The sequence below is a fragment of the Lobosporangium transversale genome, assembly GCF_002105155.1.
Source record: "Lobosporangium transversale strain NRRL 3116 chromosome Unknown BCR41scaffold_31, whole genome shotgun sequence".
Lineage (NCBI taxonomy): Eukaryota > Fungi > Mortierellomycota > Mortierellomycetes > Mortierellales > Mortierellaceae > Lobosporangium > Lobosporangium transversale.
In genome coordinates, this window is record NW_019029009.1 from 123,045 (window position 1) to 150,856 (window position 27,812).

General features: G+C 42.2%; 8 protein-coding genes and 1 non-coding gene across 9 annotated transcripts; 2 read left to right on the forward strand and 7 right to left on the reverse strand.

Moving 5' to 3' along the window:
- Positions 1–558: 558 nt before the first annotated feature.
- On the reverse strand, positions 559–3,296 carry BCR41DRAFT_357708 (hypothetical protein). Its single transcript, XM_022024945.1, has 6 exons — positions 2,607–3,296; positions 2,314–2,363; positions 1,460–2,228; positions 1,226–1,351; positions 968–1,124; positions 559–876 (listed from the first exon to the last, which is right to left on the reverse strand). The coding sequence occupies exons 1-6, from the start codon at positions 3,058–3,060 to the stop codon at positions 627–629; spliced, it is 1,806 nt and encodes a 601-aa protein (XP_021879198.1). The 5' UTR covers positions 3,061–3,296; the 3' UTR covers positions 559–626.
- A 1,544-nt stretch (positions 3,297–4,840) lies between these two features.
- On the reverse strand, positions 4,841–5,930 carry BCR41DRAFT_423845 (hypothetical protein). Its single transcript, XM_022030339.1, has 3 exons — positions 5,568–5,930; positions 5,362–5,417; positions 4,841–5,237 (listed from the first exon to the last, which is right to left on the reverse strand). Exons 1-3 carry the CDS (start codon positions 5,794–5,796, stop codon positions 4,860–4,862), a joined length of 663 nt encoding a protein of 220 aa, XP_021879199.1. The 5' UTR covers positions 5,797–5,930; the 3' UTR covers positions 4,841–4,859.
- A 103-nt stretch (positions 5,931–6,033) lies between these two features.
- BCR41DRAFT_423846 (hypothetical protein) lies at positions 6,034–8,840 on the reverse strand (the record flags this gene model as incomplete). Its single annotated transcript, XM_022030340.1, has 1 exon — positions 6,034–8,840. The coding sequence occupies exon 1, from the start codon at positions 8,788–8,790 to the stop codon at positions 6,034–6,036; it is 2,757 nt and encodes a 918-aa protein (XP_021879200.1). The 5' UTR covers positions 8,791–8,840.
- A 33-nt stretch (positions 8,841–8,873) lies between these two features.
- On the reverse strand, positions 8,874–8,946 carry BCR41DRAFT_t106. Its single transcript has one exon. It is a non-coding gene; the product is annotated as a tRNA-Gln (tRNA).
- Positions 8,947–12,454: 3,508 nt separating this feature from the next.
- Positions 12,455–14,446, reverse strand: BCR41DRAFT_423847 (WD40-repeat-containing domain protein; the record flags this gene model as incomplete). Its single annotated transcript, XM_022030341.1, has 4 exons — positions 14,174–14,446; positions 13,607–14,022; positions 13,001–13,467; positions 12,455–12,878 (listed from the first exon to the last, which is right to left on the reverse strand). Exons 1-4 carry the CDS (start codon positions 14,349–14,351, stop codon positions 12,458–12,460), a joined length of 1,482 nt encoding a protein of 493 aa, XP_021879201.1. The 5' UTR covers positions 14,352–14,446.
- A 151-nt stretch (positions 14,447–14,597) lies between these two features.
- On the forward strand, positions 14,598–18,743 carry BCR41DRAFT_357716 (P-loop containing nucleoside triphosphate hydrolase protein; the record flags this gene model as incomplete). The annotated part of the gene is made up of 14 exons (XM_022024946.1): positions 14,598–15,074; positions 15,170–15,836; positions 16,004–16,126; positions 16,288–16,374; positions 16,476–16,601; positions 16,728–16,951; positions 17,057–17,275; positions 17,356–17,460; positions 17,551–17,632; positions 17,735–17,800; positions 17,895–17,983; positions 18,090–18,260; positions 18,363–18,424; positions 18,645–18,743. 14 exons carry the CDS (start codon positions 14,601–14,603, stop codon positions 18,667–18,669), a joined length of 2,520 nt encoding a protein of 839 aa, XP_021879202.1. The 3' UTR covers positions 18,670–18,743.
- Positions 18,744–20,707: 1,964 nt separating this feature from the next.
- BCR41DRAFT_378361 (hypothetical protein) lies at positions 20,708–23,139 on the reverse strand (the record flags this gene model as incomplete). Its single annotated transcript, XM_022027157.1, has 9 exons — positions 20,708–20,840; positions 20,945–21,141; positions 21,240–21,352; positions 21,453–21,619; positions 21,740–22,040; positions 22,155–22,454; positions 22,555–22,690; positions 22,789–22,872; positions 22,990–23,139. The coding sequence occupies 9 exons, from the start codon at positions 23,137–23,139 to the stop codon at positions 20,708–20,710; spliced, it is 1,581 nt and encodes a 526-aa protein (XP_021879203.1).
- Positions 23,140–23,824: 685 nt separating this feature from the next.
- On the forward strand, positions 23,825–24,799 carry BCR41DRAFT_423851 (HotDog domain-containing protein). The gene is made up of 2 exons (XM_022030342.1): positions 23,825–24,247; positions 24,384–24,799. The coding sequence occupies exons 1-2, from the start codon at positions 23,989–23,991 to the stop codon at positions 24,611–24,613; spliced, it is 489 nt and encodes a 162-aa protein (XP_021879204.1). The 5' UTR covers positions 23,825–23,988; the 3' UTR covers positions 24,614–24,799.
- A 228-nt stretch (positions 24,800–25,027) lies between these two features.
- On the reverse strand, positions 25,028–26,800 carry BCR41DRAFT_325059 (CRAL-TRIO domain-containing protein). Its single transcript, XM_022021566.1, has 3 exons — positions 26,314–26,800; positions 25,815–26,087; positions 25,028–25,721 (listed from the first exon to the last, which is right to left on the reverse strand). Exons 1-3 carry the CDS (start codon positions 26,662–26,664, stop codon positions 25,098–25,100), a joined length of 1,248 nt encoding a protein of 415 aa, XP_021879205.1. The 5' UTR covers positions 26,665–26,800; the 3' UTR covers positions 25,028–25,097.
- Positions 26,801–27,812: the final 1,012 nt, after the last annotated feature.

Genomic DNA, 27,812 nt, shown 5'->3' on the forward strand with positions numbered 1-27,812 from the left:
CCTAGCCCTCAATCTCCGAAATGAAGGGGGTGAAGGAAGATTTCACAACAAAAGCTTCTCATTCAATTCGCCAATGTCATATCGGATTTCCTCGTAGGTCTCGCATACATGAATTTTTTAACTGAAAGATCACTTTTGATGATCTAGCGTGGCGTTATGTAGGTTTCGCTCTGAAGTCTGCTAGTTTAGATAGAGCATAGAATCGCCTTATCGACACTAAAGATTATGATGAGCGATCCAGCAATGAGAGGAGGGGTTTGCTTGCACTGATATTAATTACAATATGGAAAGGATATGACACCCTTGCACCCTTTTTGGTATATCTTCATCTCAATCTAGGTCTTTGAAGGCGCCCCAGTTGATTAGCGGATATACTTGACTGAAAGGTTCACGAATGCTATGCCTCCCTATCCGGAAGGGTAAAACACTTAGTGTTCATCTTAAGGAAATGGATAGTTATATAAAGGGGCGAAAGGCAAAGAGAGGGGAAGTTCACAACCACAATCGCAATTGCAGCCATGTAGCCTGTTGAGATAGATCTCGGCAATAACAAGAGGAGGAAATCTATTACTGTTTTTATTGTCAGTTAGCACGCAGTTATCTATGACCTTCGAGTTTATATATGGTCATGGAAGACTCCAAGGGTTTCCCGTTGCTGACGCTGATGCTGATGCTGGTACTGATGTCGATGTTGTAGAAGATGCAACCCCTAAAGAGTCTATAGAGTTGGACATTGATGCTGATCCGTTTTCCTTATTCGACTGGCGACGTGGCTCCTTGCGCGAGTCGCCTTTATGGGGACGAGGTGGTCGTCTGACAAGATCTTTTGGATGGACAAAGTTGCAGCGGTCTCCAAATGCGCAATTATCAGGATCACTAATTATAAAAAAGAAGAAAAAAAAATTGAGACTGATGTTTCTCGTAATAATGCCACAACGCCTTGTATGTTTTCGTGACAGAGTCATACCGGCATGGCAGGACTGGATGGGTGAACTTGCAAGCCTTGTTGGTGCAATTGGGCCAGAATCGACAGCGAGACTTCATCTTGACTCGATCATTTGGTTGGGTCTGCGATTGCAATTGAAGCTGCATAGCAGGATCCATTGCCCAAATATGGCTTTGGTCTGAGGGACAGAATTATAAGGGGAGTATGAATTAGGATCAGCTAATGAATTGGGATCAAGGGTGTTTAACACCAGACAGTTGGGCAGCCACGAGAAATTACCGTTCATGATCGGAGCGTTACTTCGCGAATTAACATCAGAGGCCGTTGCAAAGGAGGCATCGGTAGGGCGGGGTAGCCATGAAGGCGTAAAGATCGCAGCATTGGTATTTAACGTATGGTTTGTACCTGAGTATGACAAAATGAAACAAGACAAAACAAAAATTGAACATCAATTGAGAACAGAGCAGTTCCATTGAGTGACTGTATGGACCGTAACCAAAAATAGTTCCTTACGAGCAGTAAATGATTCATTAGTTTGGTTGCTCATTCCCGAAGCAATAGAAACCTCGTTCATTTGTTCCGATGCAGTCAACGCACTTCCTGACGATGCTGGGGTGAAAGATGTTAGCGATGATGGTTGCGACAAGGAAGAAGTGGTAAATGAATCGAGTCCTTTGTAAGGCGAGGCAGCCTCCGCGATCGTCAATGCCTTTTCAATTCTCTCCACAGCTTCGATTCGCACTGGGAATTCTTCATTAAGGATCTTTGAAGTCTCGGATGGCAAAGGCATGTCTAGGACAGAAGTATGGCGCTCAACCTCTTCAGGATGATTGTCATTCTGTTGTACTTTCAGGAAACTTTCTGTGATCGTCACTACTTCTTGCTGCTGATGCTGCTCCTCCGTCTCTACCTCGCTCTGTCCCTCCTCTTTCTCTACCATTACCGGCTCGTCTTCGTCCTCTTCCTCCTCTACCACCACCGCCTCTTCCTCTGCCATCTCCTCCTCCACTTTTTCCTCCGCTTTCTCCTCCACTGACTGATCCTCTTCCACTTGTTGATCATGATCTTCCTCTACCTTCTCCTCTACCTTCTCTACTTCCTCCTCTACCTTCTCTTCGTCTATCTTCTCTTTAACTTGCTGATCCTTATTGGTATCTTCTTCCTGGGACTCAACGATCTCCTGGCCCAAGACTTCCTTTGTTGCAACGACCTCATCCTTCTCCTTCTCTTCCTCCAGATGTGTTTCCTCTATAACTATGCTCTCCTGAACTAAAGCAATGCTCTAAATCCGAGTAGGTACGAGAATAAAACCTCAATTTTAAATGCTATATTTATATATATATTCAATAGACAGAATGGTGTTTTACCTGCTGAACAATATCCTCTCCAGTCTTAATGATGCCATCCACGACCACTTCTATCATGAGTAAAATTACAAAAAAAAAAAAAAAAAAAAAAAGGTGGTGTTAGAAACAGTAAGAATCGTACACATTTTCCTTAAAGCTGTTTTGCCATATTATGGCGAATAAAAACTTTCAATCGTGTGAAAATGGGAAAGTTTGAATGAAGGATTTCAATCTCATTGATTCCTGGTTGTTTACTTCCGACAAGAAGAGGCCAGTATTTCTTTGTGAGCATTTTTTTTTTTTTTTTTTTTTACCTTTCACAAATAGTGAAGTTTCCTTTTCCACATATTCCGAATTCTCCTGAATCCCCTTGCTAGTAACAACAGGCTTGGATTGTTCGATCTCCTCATGTACGATCACATGAGCGTACTGAGTATCGGCAGATTGTTTTTGTTCCTGCCTCTGTTCCTGTCCCTGTTCTTGTTCCTGTCCCTGCTCCTGTTGCTTAAACTCTTCGTCTTTCTTCTTAATTCCGCTACTATCTTTGCGATTGTCGATTTGGTCGCCAGTACTATCGGATTGACTCTTTTTAACAGTTTTACTCTTGGTGGAGACAGTAGTAGTGCTTGACGTTGATGTTGAAGTCGTAGGCGGACGAGGAGGCGAAGACGATGTTGCTGACCAGATCAAATAAACGGCAAGGCCGCCAATGAGGGCAGCTGCGCCAAGTCGTACCGCGTTATTGTTGGCTAAAGAGTTGTTTGCCATTTTCAGACGTGTTTTTTTATATCTTTAGTCTTGATCTTTAACAGATAAAGAAACAATTGATTGTCGCCTTTTTTTTTCTTATTTGACTGGTTCCTTTGCTGTGTTCGTTACTGAGCAATCCTCTCCGAATTGTAAATAGCAATGTGAGAAGAGGCTAGAGGCAGCGATTTACTTCAAAAGAAATAAATAAAAAAGGATAATGTGAATGAGATTCGAAGAAAGAAGGAAGAAAAAAAAAAAAAAAAGGGGAAATCAGATCTCTCTCTCACTTTTTGTCAAAGGTAAGGGAACGGAGTGTTTTGTTTTTTGTTTTTTGTCGCATGTCCTGCGGCAACTAGCCGGATGCGAAAATTTAAAATTGGTTTGTTTGATCGTCAAACCAACATAGAATAAGACTGTCTAATGTTGCAATAAAACTTTGTGGAGACAAGAGATGCGTCTTTCTTTTATGAACGAAGGAAAGTAAGCAAAGGCGTTTGCTTTTTACTTTATTTTATTTTTTTATTCATTACTGATAGAATAAAGGAAGAGACTAGATGATCAGCCTACATAGTTCGTTCAACAAGGCTTGTCATGGTGGTATATGTCCAAACCATGTCATTTGCTCCAATATCCTTCCGCTGTCCTCTTCCTCTCCTTGCATCTATTCTTGTCTTTTAGCATGCGTTTATCGCAATCGTACCATCAGTACACAAGAAGCCAAAACATAGTGAATAGCCTTTAGGGCTGAGGGAAATCATCCACGATCTCAAGGATGGACACCGCCTCACAGCAGATCATCACCACCACGAATACTATTCTACTACCAACAGAATATCAAATGTATGAAAATGCTAGACAAACTACGACAGCCGCGTCTATATTTAATCTTTGATTATTTAAAGACATCTATTGATGTGGGGCAATGGTGACAGCAGTTTCTGCCAGTGAGACCAAGATTAACAAAGACGACAAAAAGCCGACCTGTAGTCACACCATTTTCGTAGCACGAGTAAGCACCAGTGACTCTACCAACAGCGATACTCCATTTAGCACTTTATCGGTCTCACTCGCATCCTAGAACCCTGTCATGTCACTGACACCAAAATACCTAACAGAAGCAGGCTTTCCCCTAGTTTCAGCCTTCTATCTCAGTCAGAAGTAAATGATATCAGGGCCGTTTCTTATAGTGTTATTGCGATCCAATATAGAAGTTTGTCCAGAGATCGTTCTTGGGATCATCGATGGCAGAATGGTGGATTCAACAGTCGATCGTTTTCTGAATCATGGGATGGACAAGGGCTCATCACATATTATCAACAGCTGATCAGAAGCAAGAGTTACAGTAAGATCTGGCCAAAATCAAAGGATTTGGTGAAATTAACAGCAAGAAGCACCGCTATCAACATACATATCCTGCTGAGAGCTAAACAGAGCTTTTTTTTTTTTTTTTTTTTTTTTTGAAAAAGACTACAGTACTGGCTCACTCCGGCAAAAAAAGGGAATGACAATGACGATGACGATGACGGCAAGTATAGAGCTAAACTGCTCTAGAATTCAGGTGAACGTCCTGCAACGACTCATGAAGTATCTCTTCCCGTCATTGGCGCATTTTGTCTGCGTTATGGCTGTATTGCAGTGCTTAACTCTTTGAAGTTTTCACATACCACGGATGATCTCAAGAGTGAATGAAATAATGTAACCTACTTAAATCAGTAGCAATAATGACAATAAACAAAACAATAGAAATTTTTCATCTAGTATCTTTCTTTGTTTTTTTTTTTTCCTAAAATGTTTTATAAGCACATCCATCTTATATATTAATTTCTTTTTTTCTTATTCTCGCCGTATCCTTGAAACGGATCCATGCGCTTTCTCGTTGATGATGATGACGACGTTGTTGTCGCTGTCGTCCCTGCTGTTGATGATGATGAACTTGAGTCTGTTGTCTTTACATTTGAGCCTTGAATCACGTTTTTCTTCTGATCATCATCATTTTCTATTTCCTTTCCTTGTTCATCAAACTTTGAGTGTTTTCCTTCTCCTTTTGCTATCGAGGGTGCTGTTGAGTCTGGCATTGCATTCGATGCCAAAGCGCCCTTGATAAACCGCTCCGCTGCATCCTTGTCAACACTCATGCTGGGTTTGTTGCCATATGTTGCATGTCGAAGTTTCTCTGTATAGGCTTGAATTCGTTTCTGTTCAATTTTTGTTAGATATCCAAAAAAAAAAAAAAAAAAAAAAATAAGTATAGCATTTCAAATCATACATTTTGTACAATAGATACTCCAAGGATTTGATCTGCCAATATGATTAACATACTAGTTCACTCATAACCGGATGAGAATTAGATGGGATACCATTGGACTTTAAGTTGACTATTTTATCATTTGATGCAAAAAAAAATGTTATTATTATTTTTTGCTTGTTTGATAAAGATAACCGTAATTCGTTTTTTTTTTTTTTTTTTTTTTTTTTTTATTGCCGCGAGTGAGCTGCTACGATCTGCAAGCAGATAGCGGACATACTGAATGCTAGTGTATTAAGGGCATAAGCTAAAAGCAATTCGAGTTGACAGCGTTTCTCGTTATCTAGCTTAGTCAGTGTCTCTGATAATGAGTTCGGAGCAGCAGTCAGAGGTGATATCAGTACTTCGATCTCTGCGAGTGATGATAACAACACATTAGTAGCATTCTTGTGGTTATCGGGAAGTGTTTGGCCCACTGTGCTCTCTGAAAGGTTTTTAGTCGGTGGCATTATTTATCTGTATAATAGCAATGTGTCTGCTTCTTTTTTGTAATGGTATTATAAATGCTTGATGTAAATGGTTAAAAAAATGTGGATTCTAGTCACATCAAAGGATGTAAATGGCAAAGTGATGCGATATTATGATGTCAACTAAGTTGTAAAAAAAAAAAAAAGCTCGTTTTGTTTGTTCTTGAATTAATGAAAGTCACATCAATGGTAAAAAATTATTTTTTTAAAAAATAAAATCTAAGATACATCGTCTTCTAGCGTCTGTCTCTGCTGACTCTGACTATCGATTACAATCAATGAAGGCGAAGCCTCTGCTTCGTTTTCAGACAGCTCGTCTAACGGAAAAGATGGCATCGTAGGGAGAGTCGGGAGTGGTGAAGGCAAAGTCGTGATTGACTGATCTTCCGAAGGTGTTGAGCGTTTCTGACCAGATTGAACCTTTGACCAGCTGTTGTCATAACTCTGTATAGATTGTATTTGGTTCTCATCTCCACTTGAGCGTGGTTGGCTCAGTGACCCTTCTTCGGGCTGGCTTTGGAAAGTTTCCATGCTTGGCATCGTTGGCATGGTGGGGAGTGATGTGAACGAAACTTGTGATGGTGGGGATGGGAATGAATGCGCTCTTATCTCTCGCAAGGAGTCATGAGTATCCTGACTTCTACTTTGTTGTGTGGCCCAATTACCTTGTCCCAATTGACTCTGATCTTGACCTTGCCTTGATTGCCTTGTCCTTTCAGGCAGTGCATAAGCATATTCCGGCGCTTCAAGCACACTGTATGAAGAGGGCTCTATGGGCGAAGCCGTTGACGCGAACGACACCGGCACCGAGGCAATACTCTGAGGGAAGGCATCTTCTTGAGCTAAAATAATATCCTCTTCGTGGCTTGAACTATTCTCGTCTTCATGTGCCGGGCTTCGTTCTCTTCCAACTTGACGTTTTCCTTGGTTTCCAGGACCTTCCTCACTGTGCCTGCGTTTCCGAAGCCCTAATTCTTGCAGACATGATGACGTTAGAGCAGATGGCAATGATGGCTCCAAACTTGGCTCTCGAACATTAGCATAATATTCTTCCTCTTTTTCGATTTCCTCTTCGTCAATTTCTTCGTTTTTATCTTTAGCATAAACGAAAGAAGGTAAGGAGGAAGCTTCCATGATCGAGCCCTGCGTTGGCTGTTGTCCTACGACGGTTGATATATCGTCATCGTTATAAGGATCTAGGTTAGTAGTTACTTTTGATGATGTTGCTGAAGCTAGTGCCAGTTCAGTCTTGGAATCGCCCATATTAGAGGCTTCATGAAACAGTGGCACTGGCGGTACAGAAGGAAATGAGCCTTCAACCAGGACGCGCTTCTCTTTGTTGGTACTCCTCTCCGGAACAGCGTCTACATCCAAGAAGGAGTCCTCCTCTCCCAACGAGGAAATTACAGTGTCTTGGGGGGCACTTGCAGGATCGGGCAATTGTGGTGGTTTTGAATTAGTTGTAGCTCCTTGATGTCTAGGGATTGCTGGGGGAGGCCGGCTAAAGACTGGCTTACGTATTTCTCGTGGCTTTGGTTCCATAACTGCCGGTTCCTCTTGTTTTTTTGTCGAAACTGTACGGGGTTCGGTTATACGAGGAGTCAAAGCAGTTTGTTGAAGAGGCTTTGTAGCATCGTCAGTATCATGCCTCAAAGCTTCTTTGACCTCGCCCATCCAGTCTGTGATCCTGTCTACGTGTACTGAAGGGGTGACACTAGCAAAGGTATCAGACTGCGCGCTGTTGATAGAAATAATCGAGGGTATTTTTGCTGGTGTTGCCGTCGCCCTGTGGCTACTGCGGGCTTTCTGAGAAGTAATTAAGCCTGTATTATGATCTTCATCGTGACTAGGGGCTCTTGATACGTCTTCCTTCGGTTGCACTAATCCTATATCCACTTCTTCTGGTGACGTGGCACTAACATCATTATTTTCTGTCTCCTCCCAGGAGAAGACATTCCCTATGTGCGAGGGCGAGGATGGTATCGATGAAGACAGTATGATGACTTGCTCAGGCTGATCTTTAATCCTTGATCTAGTTGACCTCGCTGGTGAGGTGAATTTCTCGGATGTGGCAACAGACGCGGAGCCGGTAGAATCACGTTGATCAGGCGCCTTTTGTGGCGGCAGAGGTTTAGCACGACTACCCTTTGGGATAAGAGAAGCGATACTGGTAATTGGAGAGTTGGACGCTTTTTTGGTCTTATTTTTTTGTGTGGGAGTGGCTGGATTTGTACTTTTGCCAATAATGTTATTCGTGGACTTATTTGTAACTTCAGCAGGACTTTTGAGCTTTGAACTCGTTTGTGGGTCTTTGGTCGCTCTTGCCGCCGCTACAGCAGCAGCCTTAGATGACCCGGTTGCTGGTTTGGAAGTCTCTGGTAATGTCTTTTCGTTGGTTCTGGCCTTGGAAACGGATACAGACGTTGCTGGAGGAGTGTTTTTATTAAGCATCCGTGGTAGGAGAGAGTCGATTTTTGGCTGGAATTTGGACACCTTCTGCTGGATGGCAGCTAAAGGTTCTGGGTTGTTATTGGTCTCATTATTGCTCGCTTTACTACTACCTCGAGTCATCCTCTTCGAGGCGACTTTCGTAGTGGCATCTCGGTTACTCAAACTATCCCCTCCGCTGCTGTCGCCTTTATCTTTGGCCATGCTATTTGTGAGAAGAGATTGTTTGAGGTAGCGGGTATTGGAAGAAAGGGTACCAGTAGAGGTAGCAGATGCAGACGTAGACGAAAAATGTCGCTGAACGACTTGTAAGGAGCCTTTATGACTAGAAAGGTTGTAAATATTAATGGGGTCGCAGTTTTCCTGGTCGTGTGAATCAAGAAATGGGATGAGTCGTGTCTGAATAGTCTTTGCCTTTGCAGATTTTCGTTCAGATTGAATCCAATTTAAGGTCGAAAGTGGCAATATTCTCTTTCCTTCTGTCATCAGTATCAATGATAAAAATAAAAGACATGAACGAAATACCATTGTTTTACTGTAGAAAAAGCACTGTTGAATTTTGTGGTGGCAAAATGACAGGAAACAGTGGTTAAAAAGAAGAGCAAAAGACAAGACCGTGCCGAGGGTCGAACTCGGGTTACAGGATTCAAAGTCCTGGGTACTGGACCACTATACTACACAGTCCTTTTCCTCGCATGAATTCTAGAATTTAAACCTATATATAAATAGATATTACAGCTGTCAAACAGACTACTTAAGGGGAAAGACATATGGCAATCACGTGAAACTAGGCAGCAGTTTACATACTTGTCAACGACAGACCAGGTTCAGTTGAGGTAAGTGGGTCCGTGGCCATCGTGGGTCCTTGTTATCAAAAAAAAAAAAAAAAAAGTAAGTGGGTCCGTGGCCATGGAAAGAGGGAAGAGGGAAGAGGGAGCAATGGTTGCTAAGAAAAATAGAGCAAGAGAGGAAAAAAGAAGAGGCGGAGAGAAGGAGAGTGTGGCGACGTGAACAGTGGGTGCAAGCCAAGCAAGAAGCCGCACACTCGAAGGCTATCGAAAGAGCTCGCCGTCAAGAACGCCTACGGTTACAGGCTAGGTTTCAAAGGCTCGATGAACAAGGAAGAAGAGAACAGCGACGACGAGCGACTTTCAACCGAGCAAGACGTAGAGCACAAGAGCGAAACAAGATACGTGGACGACATGAACTCGATGAACAAGCTCTCGATAGGAGGCTCAGGACGAAAGCGCAAGAAGAGATGGACTCCTCAAGAACAAGGAATAATAAAATCCCAGAGGGTCGTCATCGGTGGTTTGGCTCCTCTGAGTGCCTAGGTGTAGAGATCCCACAGGTTGACATGGACAATATACTGCGTCAAAGAGAGAAACTATCAACGATGAGTCAGCTAACACTTTACTCCGATGGGTCCCTTGAAGAGGCAGGAAGAAGGGCGGCGCGGATGGCTTTCGGGGTGGAGGCTCAGATAGGCCCAGAAAGCTTCTCAAATGTAGTTTCAGGTAGAGTCGATGGGTATGCTTCATCCACCAAGGCAGAGCTAGTAGGACTGTACGCAGCCATTCTAGTCAGTCCCCGTAACGTTCCAACGACTGTCTACATAGACAACATGGCGGTAGTGGTTCAGTTCAAGGACCTTGCTCAAAAGCGAGAAGCAAGCACTGAACGGCAGCGATTGCGATCCAAGTACGCAGTGTGGTGGGCAGCCATTTCGAGAGCGCTCTTTAAGCAGGGCGGGAAGGTAACTGTGAAATGGGTCAAGGGCCATGCTGGGAATAGAGGCAATATAAGGGCAGACCAAGCCGCCAAAGATGCTCATTTTAGCGAAATGTGGACAATCAAAGTACTGGAACACAACGATCTGCGCTGCCACGCTATTTTCGAGAACGAGGTGGTGGAGGATGATCTTAGACACCTGCTAAAACTCCAATCAGCAGTGAGAACACATTACTTGTGGGCGTCTCAGAACAGAGTCAGGAATTATATTGCAGACTGGCGAGAAGTAGAATGGAAAGCAAGCCTGCATATTCTTCACGATGGCAACACGCCTAGAGGCCTCTTCACCAGCCCAGCAGATTGTCACAAGAGAGCGCACAGAATAAAGAAGGTCCATGGTATGCTTCCTACACTCACTTATATGAGGCAGTGGCGACCGGACCTGTATGAGACTGACATCTGCAGGATGTGTGAACAGGAGCAGGAGGACATAGAACACCTCTGGCGATGTCCCATGACACTGGACGAGCAATTGAAAGGTTGGAAGCAGTCCATAGAACTCATCACGAAGGATGGCAAAAGAGCATTAGTGAAGGAGAAGAAGCTCTGGGAAGACAAACAAGGGAAAACACAGGAGCCAAACCTGAATAAAGGAGGCCCCTCGTTTACACCTGTAGCCGACAACGTGATTTGGGGCTCTTTGGAAGCGATGTTCAAGGGCGTCAGAGAGATTCGACATGCGAGCACTCTGTTTGGTGAGGAAGATGTGGATATGGGACGGAGGAACGAGGGTGAGCATGCCCACTGGACTGTCCAAGACTTGTACCACGGTTTGGTGCCGAAGGAACTGATACAAAAATGGAAGACGATCTTCAGAACCACAGCATCGATCTCAAGATACATTGTTTGCCGCTTTGTCAAGTCAATCGAGGAACTCGGCAGGACTGAAATCTGGAACAGACGCTGCAAAGTCACCGTCAACTGGGAAAGAGAAAATGGTATCACCTCTGTGAGCAAACGCGCCAGGGGACGCAACTGTGTTGGGAGGCACAGACGTAGCAGAGGTGAATTCTTTGGCTCTCACCAGGGACAACGACGAACAGCAGATGTGAAGGCGATCAGGACTGAGGCAGACCGGCGAGTGGCGGCAAGCTACCGGCAGCAGGTGGAATTGGCGATTATGGAGCGCCTGGAAAGCTGTAAATTTTTGATGATTGAGGACAGCGGCTAAAGGATGACCTTCGCGCACAACAGGCCAAGTAGGGAGTAGAGCCGTGCCACAGGCCCTCTGGGACCAAGGAAGTCTACTCAATGCTGACGTGGTTTATGAACAGGATGTAGTACTGTGGCAGTATGACGATGCGGCTTCGGTCGATTATTGGATACCGCTTTATTTGCGACCCCAGTAATGGGGCAACCCATTTATAGAGCTAACATCTAAATAAATCCTACATGACCTCGTGGGTCCTTGTTATCAAAAAAAAAAAAAAAAAAAAAAAAGTAAGTGGGTCCGTGGCCATAGTAACGATGGCAAGATCAGGATTGAGGCAGACCGGCGGGTGCCGGCAAGCTACCGACAGCAGGTGGAATTGGCGGCTATGGAGCGCTTGGAAAGTTGCAAATTTTTGATTGAGGACTGCGGGTAAAGGATGACCTTCGCACACAACAGGCCAAGTAGGAAGTAGAGCCGTGCCGCAGACCCGCAGGGAACCGAGGGATACTTAATACTGACGTGGTTTATGAACAGGATATCGTATTGTAGCAGTGCAACGATATGGCTACAGGATACCGATTCCAGTATGGGGGCAACCCATTTATAGAGCTAATATCTAAATAAATCCTACATGACCTCATGAGTCCTCGTTATCAAAAAAAAAAAATCGTCGGGGAGCGCAACTAGACTTATGCCGTCTATACTACGGCCCATTTTTGTGTATCGGATATCAAGTATGTTCCAGATTAAACAGTTTTATAACTGTTGTCCGAAATAAAAAAGAGATAAAGAGAAAAGCGTAGCAGAGTCAAGACCAGGATCACTCAAGAACTTTTATGAACATGAACTCGAAGCTACAAGTCTTTCAAGTTTCATGCGAATGTCCGTTAGTAATAAAGGTCTTTTTTTTTTTTTTTTTTTTTTTTTGAAATCGCTTCATATCGTTATTAATGCTAAGTTTAAGACTTTAGTTCTGATAGCACTCAAGAAAAAAAAGAGAAACTGCACTTCATCAACCACGCTATTGTAGCACAATAAGAAAGATACGATGTATATGTATTTCTTTAATAATATATTATATGTGTAATAATAATAAAAATGCTAGAGGGTGCTAGTGAGACTAAAAGTGGAATCTCTTTTTTCTAGAAGTAGTTTTATTTTCTTATTGCTTTAATCGTAACAGTAAAAAAGAATGATGCAAAATGCTTTTTTTTTTTTTTTTTTTTTTTTTTGTTTTTTGTTTTTTTTGTATTAAATCGAAATGGTCTTAAAGATATTGAACCCTGATGCTGCTGTCGAGATAACACATCCAGAGATTTGCTTGTGCCAATGCAGCTCCTTAATATCCTGCTGCCCCTGATGCACAAACATCAATTGAGGTGGGACCTCAATTCCGGCCTCATTGGCAATCGCCTTTTGACTTGTTCCATTAAGCGTCTCTTCAGCATCGTGTTCTACAGAGAAGTCCCACAATGTGATCTGATCGTCTGCACCTGCAACGCCAAGAACCGATTCATCACTAGGGTGCCATTCGATTGAGGTAATAGGAGCCTGGTGCCACTTGAATGTAGCAATAGGTGTGGGGTTCACAGCACCCTGTGACCACTGACGGAGATCCCAAACACTGAATACACCCTCATCCGATCCAGAAGCCAACATATAAGGTAATTTCCTATTTAAAGAGGGAATAAGCGATATAGATTTTATAATTCAGTTAGTGTCACGAAACATTCAAATACTATGACCAAGATTTTTCTTGTTTTGAATTGTAAAACAGCAGGGTATGTAACACACCTGTTCCAGCTGATGACATTGACGTCCGAATTGTGGACCTTGGCCGTAATTCCTGCACGCTTCTTGGAGCGGATATCCCAAATCCTGACAGTATGATCTGCAGAGCATGATGCAAAGACACCCTTCTCGGAAGGGGACCATTGTAAATCCTCAACTGAACTTTGATGGCCAACAAAGGGCACGCGATCGGGTGTTACAGCACCTGTAGAAGCATTCAAAGTTGTCATATAGATCTTTCCATTCAAGTCGCCTGTCAATAAACGTCCAGGAACAGTCTCCGACCAATCCATAGCAAAACCTTCACATCGCCCGTGGGACTCAATGGTATAAATAGGCTTTTTAGCCGACTCGGGAATCACGCTTCCTGGCTGGTCTAAAGAGCGGATATGGGGTGCCAAGTCCCAGAGGTGAACCTTGCCTGTATCAGCCCAAGTAGAGGCAATTTGTTTATCTCGCTGAGGCATGGCCTATAAAAAGAGAGGAAAAAAAAGGAAAGACATCTTGAGTCAGCATCTACTTTGGAAACTCTCTACATTGAGAAAAGACCAACATTACATATTGAGGCATTAAAAAAAAAAAAAAAAAAAAAAAAAAAGTTCCTCTTACTCTAATACGGTTGACACCACCCATGTGCTTCATGCTCTTGTATTCCAAGACAGGATCTTCATCCACATCATCATCGTCGCTGTCATCCTCACTGAGATTTCCATCATCATTCTTGGTCTTCGCCAGTTGTGACATCTTCATGACCAGGACTTCATTGTTATGAGCCATATCCGCTTGCGTGCCTGTCACTACATAGGCTGTAGCAGGGAAAGTGCAGCGCTCATCACCCAATTGGTCCCAAAGAATGTCGAAGCTCAGGCAGGGCCATTTTACGTTCATACTGTGCAACATCTCATATGCAGATTGGTCAGCCTCTAACACTTCATCCTTCTCAAGAGTTTGGCCAGGCAAATAGACACGAACTTCCTTATCATCCTCTTCTTTATCCTGTTCCATTGCCTGGTCTACATCCATACCTACAGGAAAGAAAAAACGATATTCAAATGTTAGGCACCAAGCGATTTTGTAATTGATAGATAGTCAGTCAGCTCAATTGGACTTTTTCAGTATGATCAAAAAAAGATAAAGACGATTTTTTTTCTATATGTAGAGTTCTGGTTATTATACCTTCGTCATCGTCATCATCATTCTCAACAATGACCTCCTGGTCACTTTCGACCTCGTCTTCCCAAGGATCTTCAAATTCACCCATGCCCTCGTCTTCGACCGTTGTGCGATCTCCAACATTAACAGAGGACTTTGCCTCACGCATGTCCTCATCATGGTCCTGAGCTCTCTTCGACATTATATATGGCAGTTATAACAAAAATACAACAAGGCTAAAAAAAAAGGTATAATGTTGACAGAATTGTCGATTCGAGAGAGAGAGGGAGGGGAGGTCAAAAAGCTCAACAGGCTACAAAAAAAAAAAAAAAAATTGTTTATTCAAGGCAATTTTTGTGACTGCGATCTTTTCCTTATCACTTCTCTTCCTTTGTTGGCCAGATCTGCTCAACTCTTGCATCGTTTTTTTTTTTTACCATTGTTTAAAGCTATGCCATTTCACCTACGCGTCATTGCCAGCGTGGAGGAGCGCAGGCAGATGGACGCTAATGCGGTAGAACCGCACATACGAGAACTTGAAGCCAATTGGCCGCCTCGCAAGCGTATCATCTATATCCCTAGAGAATTGTGTCTCCAACACAGATTAAGGAATACTTTTGTGGCCCTTACTTTACCTGGATCGACTAGCAATAACAACAAGACGGTTCTATATGCATCTGTCAGAATATATTCGAAAGAAAGCATGCTGTTTCGCAAGGACAGCCGTTTCCCGGACAAGTTGCTGTTAACACAGCCCCGTGCTGCTGAATTATCACTAAAGGAATGGCCAGTGGTTGTAAGCAACTTACTCTATTGGGAAATTCGGACTCAGCTGATGACCGAGCAATTGAGAGTAAAAGGAGACTTTCACGACGATATCTCAATGCCAGCCGATCAGGATCCTATTTCAGTTGATGCTAATATTGTAAGACCTGTAGCACGTTTTCGTTCAGCGCTTGATCCCTAATAGGACTATATCGATTCACACAATCAGGTTTGGCGACACTCACATACGAGAAGGGTTTCTTTTCTTTTTTTTTTCCTCTCTCTTTTTTGTTTCTCCACAAGATCAACAATTTGGGAAACGTTCTGGAGATTACAGTAAATGCCATAGAGACCAATACTTATGATCAATTGGGTTCAATGTCTACAGCTATCGCGCGATCATTATCGGGATTTGTCGCCTCGTTAAATAGCTGTTTCGAGTTCAAATCCCCTTATGGAATCCAAAGTTTCAGGATTATAGATATCAAAACAACCAACAGTGATCATCCTGATGTTGGATTAATCTCCAGTACTACTGTGGTAAAATATGTATCGCCAATGGAAAAACTTGTCAGGGATTTAAAAGTATTCTCGCATTCATCATCTCAAGGATCGGATGGGCTTTTATCGCAAGAGGACTGGATCTCGGCTATAAAAGCTCATGTTGGTGGATACGACGATATGCTAGTGGAAATTGTTGGTTACCTCTATGGCTTTATCCAAGAAGCAATCCATGACACTAAACGGGAATTGAATCTCACGACAACAAAATCAAAATCGAAGCCATGTTTCCGAGTACCTTTTAAGGGGTTTCTTATCTCGGGGCGCCCTGGGACTGGCAAGAGTGCCTTAGCATCTCATCTAGCAAGGTGTTCAGGGCTTCCATATACCATTGTGAACTGTCCGGATGTTTTCCAAAAAGGTGTGAATAGACTCATTAGCTTATTTTTATGTTTTTTTTTTTTTTTTTTTTTTTTTTTTCCTGTTTCCTGTCGATCAAGCAGACACTAAGGATGAATCAGGGATATGAGGGTGTTTGCATATGGATAAGAAAGGAAAGAAAAGAAAATCACTGATAGAAACTTTTAGATGCGGGTGCTAGTGAGAACTATCTCCGCGAAGCTTTCACATCCCTTGCTTTGCACAATAAGGCATCAATATTGATTCTAGATGAAGTCGACATAATCGCAGGCGACAGAGCATCACGAAAAGGTTAGTTGCATGCCAATCGTGTAATCAGTGATTATGTTGTTTGCACCGATGCAGATAACTTATCCCTTCGTCTGGCGTAAAATAATAATAATAATAATAATTATAATAATTATAATAATAACAATAACAATAACAATAACAATAACAATAATAATAAAAAGGAGTGGAAGCAAAGCTATTTGCAACCCTACTAGGTCTTATCGACTCTATCAATACGAATCCTTTTGGTCCGAAAATATTTGTTATCGGTAAATGGTCATACATATTTACAATTATGAAATAAAAAAAATTGTTACGACTGCAATTATAAATATTTTACTGAAGTGAAGCTTCATAAACTTCCTTTTAGCCCTTACAAATAGGCTGCATGCGCTCGAATCGTCACTGGTACGCTCCGGACGACTAGATAAAGTGTTTGATCTTCACTTAAAAGGCACCGATCAGCGGCGTCAGGTTCTTGAGATTGTAGCCAAAGGTGAGAATGTATAATAAATCTAGTCTCACGACTCGATCCTATTTTGCCACCTCAAAGCTAAAGTGTTATTACATGAGGATCGAGTTAACACAAGAATTACTTTCGTATCCTTCTATTCATCACCAGATCTACCGATGGATCCTAAAGAGAGGCCGATAATACTCGAAAAGATTGCTAAGGCGACTCATGGGTTTGTTCCCACTGACTTGCAATCATTGTGTACAGAGTCAGCATTACTTTTGTTATCAAAGATGGCAGCAGGTCATAAAGATGCTATGATTGATTACACATATATTGAACAAGCCCTACGAACAATTCGACCATCTGGCATGGGCGAGTTTTTATCAAGTGTAAGTTGTGTTCCAAAAACTGAACCTCACCACATAACATACATGTTCTCTGCCTGCAAAATAGAAGACATAAACTTTTTTTTTTTTTTTTTTTTTTCCTATTAGATACCCAAAATCAATTTCAGCGATCTCTTTGGGATGCAGGATGCTATTGCGGATATTAAAGTCTCTATTATTGAGCCGTTTCATGATCCTGGAAAATACATCAAAATGGGGATTGCTCCACCTCGTGGTCTTCTTGTGCATGGCCCACCAGGCGTTGGAAAGACGAGGCTATGCTGTGCCCTGTCTCAAGAGCTTGGTATCAACTTTATGCTTGTTGAGGTAACAAAAAAAAAAACTGTTGCGATAAAAGGATAGCATTTGGAAGCCATTTTTTTAACACAATTAAAAAATCTTTTCAGAGTTCCCAAATTCGATCCAAAGTTGTAGGCGAGTCTGAACAGAACATTGCCAAAATGTTCGCGCAGGCCAAGGCAAATGCACCGTGCATACTCTTCATCGATCAGGTATAGTACGTCCTTGGCTATACTTTTTTTACTTTTATTTTAAAATCTGTCAATCTAAAAGTAGGCATTTTGTTTTCGTTTTTCTATAAGATTGATGTGTTAGCTCCTTCAAGAGGATCTACACATACGAGCGAAAATAGCAACGATCGCATTGTTACGGGGCTACTGACAGGTAAAAAAAAAAAAAAACTCCTTTCTTGAAATAATGTAGCCAGCTATTCATGTAAAAAGATAAAGTGATTGTGCCTAAAATATGTTGGAATATTTTGTCTAGAAATGGATGGTTTCTTCTCCAAGGACGCAGGATCCAGGGCTGAAGTGGATGTTCTAGTGCTTGCAGGTAATTATAATGCAATTATGTGAACATTTGTTTACCCTAAAACAAAGGGAAGCTTACAGAAGAAATGGCATTATCCCGGACTCTGTCCTCTTAGCCACCAACCGTCCTGAAGTGATTGATTCCGCGATATTGAGGCCTGGTCGTCTAGATCAAATTATTTTCATTCCTGGCCCAAACGAGGAGGTACAAACTTGAGAATCATTGTCAACAAAAAAAAAAAGTTCCTCGCTTTATCTACTGTAACCCAGCCTACCTCGTTAATTCACATAATATCCTCACTCTGTTCTAGACACGAAAGATGATCCTTGAAGGATACACCTCTAAAATGCCTATCAAGCTGAATGAGAAAGACATGCAGTCTCTTGCCAAAACAACTGAAGGTTATTCAGGCGCCGATTTAGAGAACCTTTGTCGTGAAGCTGCTTTGATCTGCCTTCGACAGGACATCACCAATACTGAGGTAAAAAAAAAAAATAACCCCCTTTTTCGAGATGGTGAAATAGCAAGTCTTTCATTTGAATCTTTTGTAATGAACCTTTGATATCTGAACTACACCTGATAGATTACGTTTTCCCACATGGAAGCCGCCAAAGCTCTTACGAAACCTTCGTTACTTCACAATGAGTATGTCTATAATAATATATTCAACCATTGAGCTAGCTATATCCACAAAATCTTGCTACATGTAAAACAATACATGCACGAGAACATTTTTCTTCTTAGTCCAAAGGGGTCATTCTAAGGAGTGGAAATCCATTAAAGAATACAGGGCTATCGGCTTGGTGTCTACTCGTGTTCTTTTGGGCCTCACTCATGAAAAACTCTCCAATTTCAAACTCACTAGGATTGGGACTTTGTGCCAAAAGTAGAAACCTGTCGTCTTGCTCATACTCGTCACCATCACTGCTATCGTCGTCACCATCCTCATCATGCTCCATTTCTGCCTTTACTGTTTCTTTGTCTTTGACCACGCCGCCTATTAATGTCTCTGTCTTTGGTATGACACCACCACCTTGTGCACTAGCCCCACCATCATCATCATCACTTGATAAGGATCGTGATGTATCCGAGCATTGTGAGGTACAATATTTAGGCTTGGGAAACATGATGTGGCCGTTAGAATGACGAGCCAAAATATCATGGAGCACATGTGTTTGTGGAGAGGTTACATTAAAAATCGAGAAACCGCCTTTCGATCCTGTTGGGGAGGGAGCTGTAGAGTAAGAGCAGGAAGAGGAAGAGGAGGAATAAGAAGAAGAGGAGGAGTTTTGAATGAAGTAATAAGGGGAGGTTTGTGATCCCGAGACTGAGGTATATGTACTTAATGTGTCTTTTGTTTTTGTATTATTGTTATTATCCTTATCGCCGTTATCGCTATCATGGTTATTACCGCCATCGTCACCATTTAATGAATGAGTCGTATCTGTACGGGTAACTGCTGTAGTAGCCTCGGTAGTATCAGGTGTATCGACAGTACTAGAGTGACATTTTTTAGAAGGCTTGTGCCCTTTTTTGTACTGAACATCAATGGTGGTGCCTTTTGAGCCAGTTGATGGTGGATAAGGTGTTAAGGGAGTAGTGCTGGGTGCTTGATGAGGCCTATCATGCTCACAAAGCCGAGGACTGTCGCTGCCCTCCTTTCGATTGCTCATACACTTAATTCTCTCGTCATTGCCCGAAAGATAAACCTGTTGATTCGTATCCAGATTATTAGGTGGAGGGATAGGGATAATGTGAGAGATGGACTGAGACCCAACTCCATGGTGCTCACCCAGCTGGTGACAGTTGGAGCTCTCATCAGTTTTATGCATATCTTCCAGATTCCATTGAGCTAGCTTGATGTCTAGCGCTGGAGGCCAAATCCGGTCAACGGAGCGGTGATGGTGACGGTCAGTCGGGATACGCGAAGCTGACTCTTCAAGCTATGTTGTAGTGTTACGAAGATCCGATATTCCGATATTGAAGTCGGATGAAAACATGAGAAAATTGACCGTTTACGAATCGAATCTTATACCCATATTCTTAATTTGATTACCTTGTGATTTTGTAGTGGCTGTTGACTAGCATGAGTTGGGAGAGGCATGGTATCTAGGGTCTGGACGGAGAATCATAAAATGTGACGTGACTGAGTGAAAAATTGATCGAGGGAAAGAGAGAAGGGAGAAAAGGAGAAAGAGAAGGGAGAAAGAGAAGGAGAAGGAAAAAGTTTTTTATTGTGTGACCCCAGTTGTTTTAGACCCTCTCATTTATTCCATTTATGCATTACTTCAACAAAAGCTCATGTACAAACACGTACATGTACATGATGTACATAAATTGTTTCTACTTTTTACAAGTTAAACATTGAAGTAAAAAATGGGGTCTGTAGATCTGTTTTGACCAGCTCCTTCTCTCTTCTGTTTCTATGCTTTTCTTGCTCAGAAGCAAACTTAAGAGGAGCCATTGCTTTATTAATCTAGAATGACGACATCAAATGTTTCACCATCCACTACAATAGTTTCATCCAAATCTACAGCTTGGGCTTGTGAAGTACCATCACCAACGCCATCTGTTGAGGGGTGAGCAGTTGCTTCCAGGGACAACTTCTTCAACGGTGCATCCGAGACATTAATAGAGCCTACAATCTCATCGTATTTCCTCTTCTTATTGTCATCTGTCATTAGCACATCAGGGTCTTGCTGATGCTCATGTGCTGCTGCTGCTGCTTCCGAAGCCTCCAATTCTTTTCGCTGTTGCCTGATGAGACTTTGCTGCTTTAGTGCTTCCTCAACATCTCCTTCAATCTCATAGCTCTTCTCACCCAGATCCGTTGCATCCCTATGGTTATTTAAGAAAGACACGTTGTTGGTCAAAATTACATCCTATGAAAAGTTCTTAGTTTTATGACATGAAAATTGATATTTTAACTTACATATGCTTCAGATAAACAATAATTTTGCGGTCTTCTTCATCCACGATATCCACAAACTTGCCATCCGTAATTTGCAAGCTCTCTAGTGTCTTTGCCACATTGTCATCAAAATCAGGATCGTAGATAACCCTGTATTTGTTTTGATAACATATATTGTATTAGAACGAAAGAAATTCATCCTCAGTGTCCATTGCTGATAGTCAACATAGCAAGAAACCTCTGTTATTACTCACCGTCCATTCTCTTGGATCTCAAGTTCTACCAAAGAGTTTGATTCGAGGAGATCAATTAAATCCTGAACTGTACTCTTACTAGTATCGATCTTGAGTACAATATAAGAATTTCTACAAATGTAGCATTTAGGATTGGGCTTCGCTAAAGGTTCAGACACAATCAACTGTGGCCGATGGCGCCCATATACCAAGTAGCTCTATAAAGAAGTAGAAAATCAATAGAAAACTCTACTATCAGTACCCAGTTGTCTTGTATGCTATTATGGTTCCGTCATAAAAGGTGGCAGGTCCTTACTGTTTTGCAATCAGCCAGTCGCTTGTTAAGGATCTTGAAGGCTAACATTACCATCATGCCTGCAATGATCGCGTTCGTAGTAGCAATAGCCGGGATGATGTTTCCGGCCATAGCTTTAATAATATAATGAAGATAATCGGGTATGAGAAAACTCATTCCAAAAGATCATTGTTTTTCAACAGATTTAGATGCGGATAGGGTATATATTATTACCTTTGACTTGAAACCGACTCTTCTCTTCAATTCCATAGACATGCGCGCGAAGGTTAGATGTCGCCGTAACAAAGTCTAGGGCCTCTGGATCATCCTTATCAAAGTGCACGCTTGCCTCCGGATCTGTCGCCCTCATTTCCTTTAATCTAGCAGTCAGTTTATTCAAGCTATGGGGCCAAATAATGTGCCACATGTTGAAAGGCATCAGTATTCAGATGAATATATGCAACATGGCTATCAGCATAGAGTGCTATTTCCTGTTGGAGAAAAAATGATTTGGGTATTACCTATCACTGAAGACTTGAGCTGTTTCCGCAAGAGTCCATACACGTTGGTCCTTCAATGTGGTTGTCTCTGTTTCTATGTCCATGGGAGTCGGCTGGTTATCGGATTGACTTACAACATCATCGTACTTTAAAGGGATTGGTGGCTTCCTGTTCTTCCACATGTCTTCCATACCCCTGAGGCGTTGGATATCAGTATAAAAAACTTTATCAAACACACGTTGGGCGAACCCTTCTGTACCAGCAGACTCTAGAATAGCTTTGAGCGCCTGCGACTCTGCGGCCAATGCTGCAAGCTCCTTTGCTAGATGGTTAAGTGGCAAAGTATGGGTCAGCTTTTTTTTTTTTTTTTTTTTTTTTTTTTTTAAAAAAAAAAAAAAGAATTCCACGATTTCATGCAAATCTTAAATATACTCACCTGTTTCATCATCATTGCTATCTTCTTTTGAAAGCACTTCATCATCATCATCCTCAGCATTTCCAAAGAGCAAGTTGAAGAGATAGCTCTTTGCCCAGACAATACAATGAATAGGCGTACTTGGTGTGCTTCTGATCGTACATACAGGGAATGTTTTTGGAGTCTCTTTTGGCTGGCAATCAAAGCATTCTGTCTCATCCTTCTGAATAACAGTGACCTGACCAAGATATCCTGCTGTTCCTGACTCGACTAGTGGTACATTGGCCGCCAAGCACATTTTATTGACATGTCTCCGTGCATCTATTTTTTTTTTTTTTTTTTTTTTTTTTTACATATGAGTTTCTAGTATTTCAATCATGGTCTTACTGTAAAGGAACAAAATCCCGTCATTCCATATTACCCAGATTGTCCAGTGCGTTCATAACCAAGTCAAAGCTCTTGAACCAGTCCACAGAAAACTCCTGGTCTTTAATGTTTTGATGACGCGAGACAATATTAACGTTTGGGTTGAATGTTAAGGCTGATGCTCTTGCGATCTAGTATTAAAAAAAGTTTTGTTTTCTGCGATCAATGTCCCAAGCTATCGTTTGAGGTAAGTGCTTAATACACTTTTCCTTTTTGAATCCTAACTTACATGTGCCTTTGACTTCTTGATATGCTGTTTTTGAAAGAGAAACTGTCTGTTCAAATTTGAGAGATCGATAGTATCCAAGTCAACCTAAAAAGAAAAAGGCATGGAAATATATATCCTACCGTCATTAACATCCGATTTTCCGAAAGATGACATTATTATTTTCCGTCCGCCCTGTTGGTGAAAGTTGTATTGTGTTGTTACCACTTCAATCTCCTTAAATCCACTCATAACGAGGTTTTTTAATAATTCGCATCCAATACCTCCAGCGCCAACCATCAGCACTTTAGCTTTTGAAATGGTGCTGGCAAGGGGCCTTCCAATGGTTGCCTCCAGATGAGTTTCGCGCGGCATGGTGCTTCTCCTGATGTGCTGATTGTTGGTGTTTGAAAATAGATTTCGCTTCGCCCTCCATTCCCCCTTGGTCGCACACGCATGAGGTGGCTTACAGCGTCATGTGATGTAAGACAAGCATATACGCCACCAACTGTGCGTCGGGTTGATCTGTCTGGAACTGTTATCAAAACTGGTGAGGAGGGAAGGTGCCCTTATTAGACATAGAAAAAGATATCGCGTAAGGGAAGAGCAACAGCATGTTACATCCCAAGATAATGAAGTGCCTATCAGGATTAATCGACAGTTCATCATGACTTTTTTTTTGCAGTCCAAATTGTCTAGTGTTTGACACCGCCTTTGGTGCTGCGGAGCATTTGTAGAATAGCAACCGGTTTGTAGGCTCTACGACCTTGGATTTACGAGGCTAACGTATTCAATGCCAAGGCCAATCAATGTCCGTGCTAACAGTAGGAGGCTCAAAAAAAAGTCTCTTAAGGTGACAATACTTTTAGCCCAATGTTTTGACACAATTCGCGTTCATACTCTGCTCGGGCCGAGACAGCAGTGCAAAGCTTGAACATATCGCACCAGATGGCCTCTCTAAATGAAAGATACAATCTGCTATCATGTGAACGGTGCCCAAGCCATCATCTCTTTCAATTCAAGTCCTTCTTTAGCTTGCTGATCCAAAGGTCTTTTCTCTCAAAAGGAGATGCGTAAAAAGAGTAGAAATAAGGTTTTGATCGAACCGAAGTTCAATTGGTTTATAACTTGTTTTTTACTTCTTTCCTTTCACTTTCTACTCCTTGTCCCTTTCACATTCCATTCTACCACCCACCCTTTTTCACCTGAATTTTTTTCTGTCAAATGGCCCCACATCACATTGAACATCTTAATGACTGGATGTCTCAAATGAATGCGATTTCAAATCGCACAGACGAGGATGGTCCTTACTTCTTGCAGGAGTGTTTTAGTCGTAGTAAAGTCGTTGATGCTGACGAGGATTCAGCTGTATTCGAATACACTGTTCAGAAATCTGATTGCAACATATCCAACAACTTTCATGGTGGAGCGATCGCCGCCCTGGTCGATAATCTGACCAGTGCTGTCATGTTTACTAGAGAGCGTAAGATCAACTATCCAGCTTTTTTCTTTTTTATTTCTTTAGTGACTGATAGCATACAGAAACATATTTCTTATCAAATGGCTATTGTACATTCCATAAAAACAATAAAATAAAATAATAAAATATCTCATAACAGGCAAGTATTTCCAACTTGCAGGCGTCTCAACCGATCTACATGTCACCTACGTCTCGGCCGCACCACTCGGTACTACTGTCTTGGTCGAATGTAAAGTCAACAAGGTCGGCTCTGCCTTGGCCAATACAACCGCTGTTTTGAGGGAAAAGGATTCAGGCAGAATCATAGCCACTGCTACACACACCAAGTTCAACACTGACTCTAGAATTGGAGGAGGATCAAAGCTTTAGATTCTACACTACAGAATAAATCTCTACAAGGGCTATTCTAGACTCTGAAAAAGGGACATTCCCTTGTCATTTTAGTAATCAGTTAATCCTTAATTCAGTTTATGGAATTCCCATATCCTGGAGAAATGATCAACTAAAATTGAATGTTAATTTTGATCAACTTGACTCGTTCTCGGAGAGAGCACGGGTTGGGTTTACCCATTTTTCTAATGTGAGAGGGATTTTTTTAAATTAAAAGATTGTTTATTTACTTTACAAGTGCTTTAAACCCCCACTCTCCACCCTTGCTATTCTTTTTCCTTCTTTGATGCTCTCTCTCTATAAGTGAGGGGATGTATCCTATGTATGTCGATCCAGCTTTGCAAGGGTATATATAATTCGATACTTTTTTTTTTTTTTTTTTTTTTTTTTTTTCTATCCTCTGCTTGGAACGTCCTGCATTCCTGATGTCGGCTTTTTTTCTTCCTCTCTTCTTTCCTCTCTTTTAAGCCTTGACATTGTAGGTCCAGTTGACCTGACCATCGTGGGCAACACCCCAGCGCTGGTACAAGTTCTTGGCACGAACATAGGGAGTCAAGCGAGTGTACTGTTCCCTCAACTGGCGAGCAATCTCGTCACGCTCAGGAGAGTTCTGGCCATTGATGTTGCTGACCCAGGCACGTGTAACGGCCTCGAATCTGGCCTCCAAGTCATGACGCTCCTTGAGCAACTCAGCCTTCTTGACCTCATCCTTCATTGGGGCGTTCTCGCCAGGGGCGGCAGGGACGTATTGGTAAGTCCAGTCATCGAGACCGTCGTAGTGAGTGATGGGAAGACGCTCACGAGGAATGACCTTGTGCAACTCTGCATTGTTACGGGTGAAGACGAACTTGGAGGCGACAACGGGGTCGAGCAAGGGCTGGATCAACTTCCAGAGACCCCAGAAGACGAAAGGAGCGCGGTGGACAACGCAGACTCCCAAGGTCTCGGGATAGTAAGATTCGAAGCACTGAACAAACAGGCGGACGAAACCCCAGTCCATGTTGTCAAGACCAAAGTTGGAGAGATCGAAAATGACAATGACAGTCTCTGCACTGGGTCCAAGGAGCAGACGACCGCACTCCATGGTCTATTTTTAAGAGCAAGTAATACAAAGAGCTGTTTAGAACTTATTCTTCGGATGTAAAGAAAAAAATAAAAAGAGTCAATTTCGTAAACTTACGTAGAGAGTGAAGCGATGGATGGTCTCTGCGGGCTGATCGTTCTTGTGGTGGAGACGAGTGTTAACGACAGACATGGGGCGGTTGAGGGGATCAGCACCACGGAGGTAGCCCTTTCCGAGACGCATCTGCTCAATGAACTTGGGGTACTTCTGGTCCAACTCCTCGTCAGAGAGCTCGATCAACTCATCGATGCGCTCAGCAATGCGCCACTTCAAAGCATTCAACATCATCTTCAAGGCATCATCCAAGTTCCACTTGCGAGCGCGAATGAACTATTGAAACGTGAAATTGAAGTCGGAGGCGCAATGTCCAATTGTTGTTGAAGACGTTTGTGTAATAAATAAAGTCGCCGAAATTATTTATGCACAGGAGGAAAAAAAAATGAAATATGTAAAAAAAATGACAAAGGAGAGTTTACGTTTAACAAAAGGCTCTCATAAACTTTAAAATGATAATCTGCATAAACTGTTTTTTTTTTTTTTTTTTTTTTTTTTTTACCTTCAAGATGAGCAAGTCAGGGTGGTCCATCATGACTACCTTCCAGAGGGCCGTCCTGATGTCTTCACCAGTGAAGCGAGGAGCGGGAGCCTCCTTGGCGGCCTCAGCAGCGGGAGCAGCACTCTTGCCGCGGCCGAACCAGCCAGACTTCTTCTCAGGGGCAGGGGCGGCAGCATCCTCATCGCGAGCCTGACCCTTGAAGGAGGAAGGGGCAGTTTGATCGAATTGGACCTTGCCATCAATGATGTCAAAGATACGAACCCAGAATTGCTGGAGCTTCTCAGTCTGCTCAGGGGTCAGGTGGCCGAGACGGCCTTCAGTAGGGGCAACGGGCTGAACGTAGGTGGACATGATAGTATGGATAAAAGATTAAAGCAAAAGGAGGATGACGAGTCGTTTTTAAAGGAAGTATAGCGTGGCTGAGGCTGTAATTACTCAAGGAGAGGATGTAAGAAAGGATGTGAAAGCGAAGATGGAGGCAAAATGCTGAAGAGAAAAAAAAAAAAAAAAAAAAAGAAAAGGAGAGGATGGTAGGCTTTTATATGAATTGGGATGAAGAGGTCGAACAAAGCGAACAGATAGCAGATCCATAATCTATGCCAAAGGAGTCAAACACACGGGCATTCATTTCATTTCAATAGAATAAAATTAAACAAAGAAGCTTCGAAGGCGCATCTGGATGGTTGCAACCTTGTTATTATTATAAAAAAGAAAAGCATTCACTTGCATTCAATTCACACAAGGGCTTTTTTTTTTTTTTTTTTTTTTTACTTTACACACTAACCACTATACACTTTTTCCTCTCCTCCTCATTGTTCATGTTTCCTTAATGTATGCTACCCTTTTGACAAGTATCAAAGAGGTTTTGTAAGGAAGTCTGAAAAATCTAAAGGCAGAAATGAATGCGATAGTTTTGTGTTTTGCAATGGTTTGCATTCTCTTGCATCGTTGGTTGCAGGTAATTGTTTGGTCTGTCTCCAGGTGGCACGCCCACAGTTGCAGCTGAATGTTTATTATCAGTCAGCGGTTTGTATACTTTCTCCAAAGTGAACACGGACATCCATACACAAAGGTGAATGTGATCTCACCTATCATCTCATTTCCGATCCCTCAAGTCTTTCATTCTCGTAATCACATATCCATACTTGTTATCGAGTCATTCATCCCCCACATTTCTCAATCTCTAGGAGAGCAACTGTCACTTCTACATTCTATATCATCAGAGATATTTAGTCTTGTACAGTTCTTGGGAATGGACAATTACTACTTTGTGTAGATGTCTATTCCTCTGAATCAAATGGCCGATTCTTTTTTGTTCAGTGGGCTCCAGACACAAGTGTCGCTTGCTTTTTCTCGTGCCTTCTTGGATCACATCCGTGTGCAACCCGCAATGCGCACACATGCAAGGTCTCTCAGATGGTGTATGCTGCAAGGTCGTTGTTTGGGAAAAAGAGAGACATTCATTCAAAAACCATCGCTCTTTTTGCCCAAATTCCTAT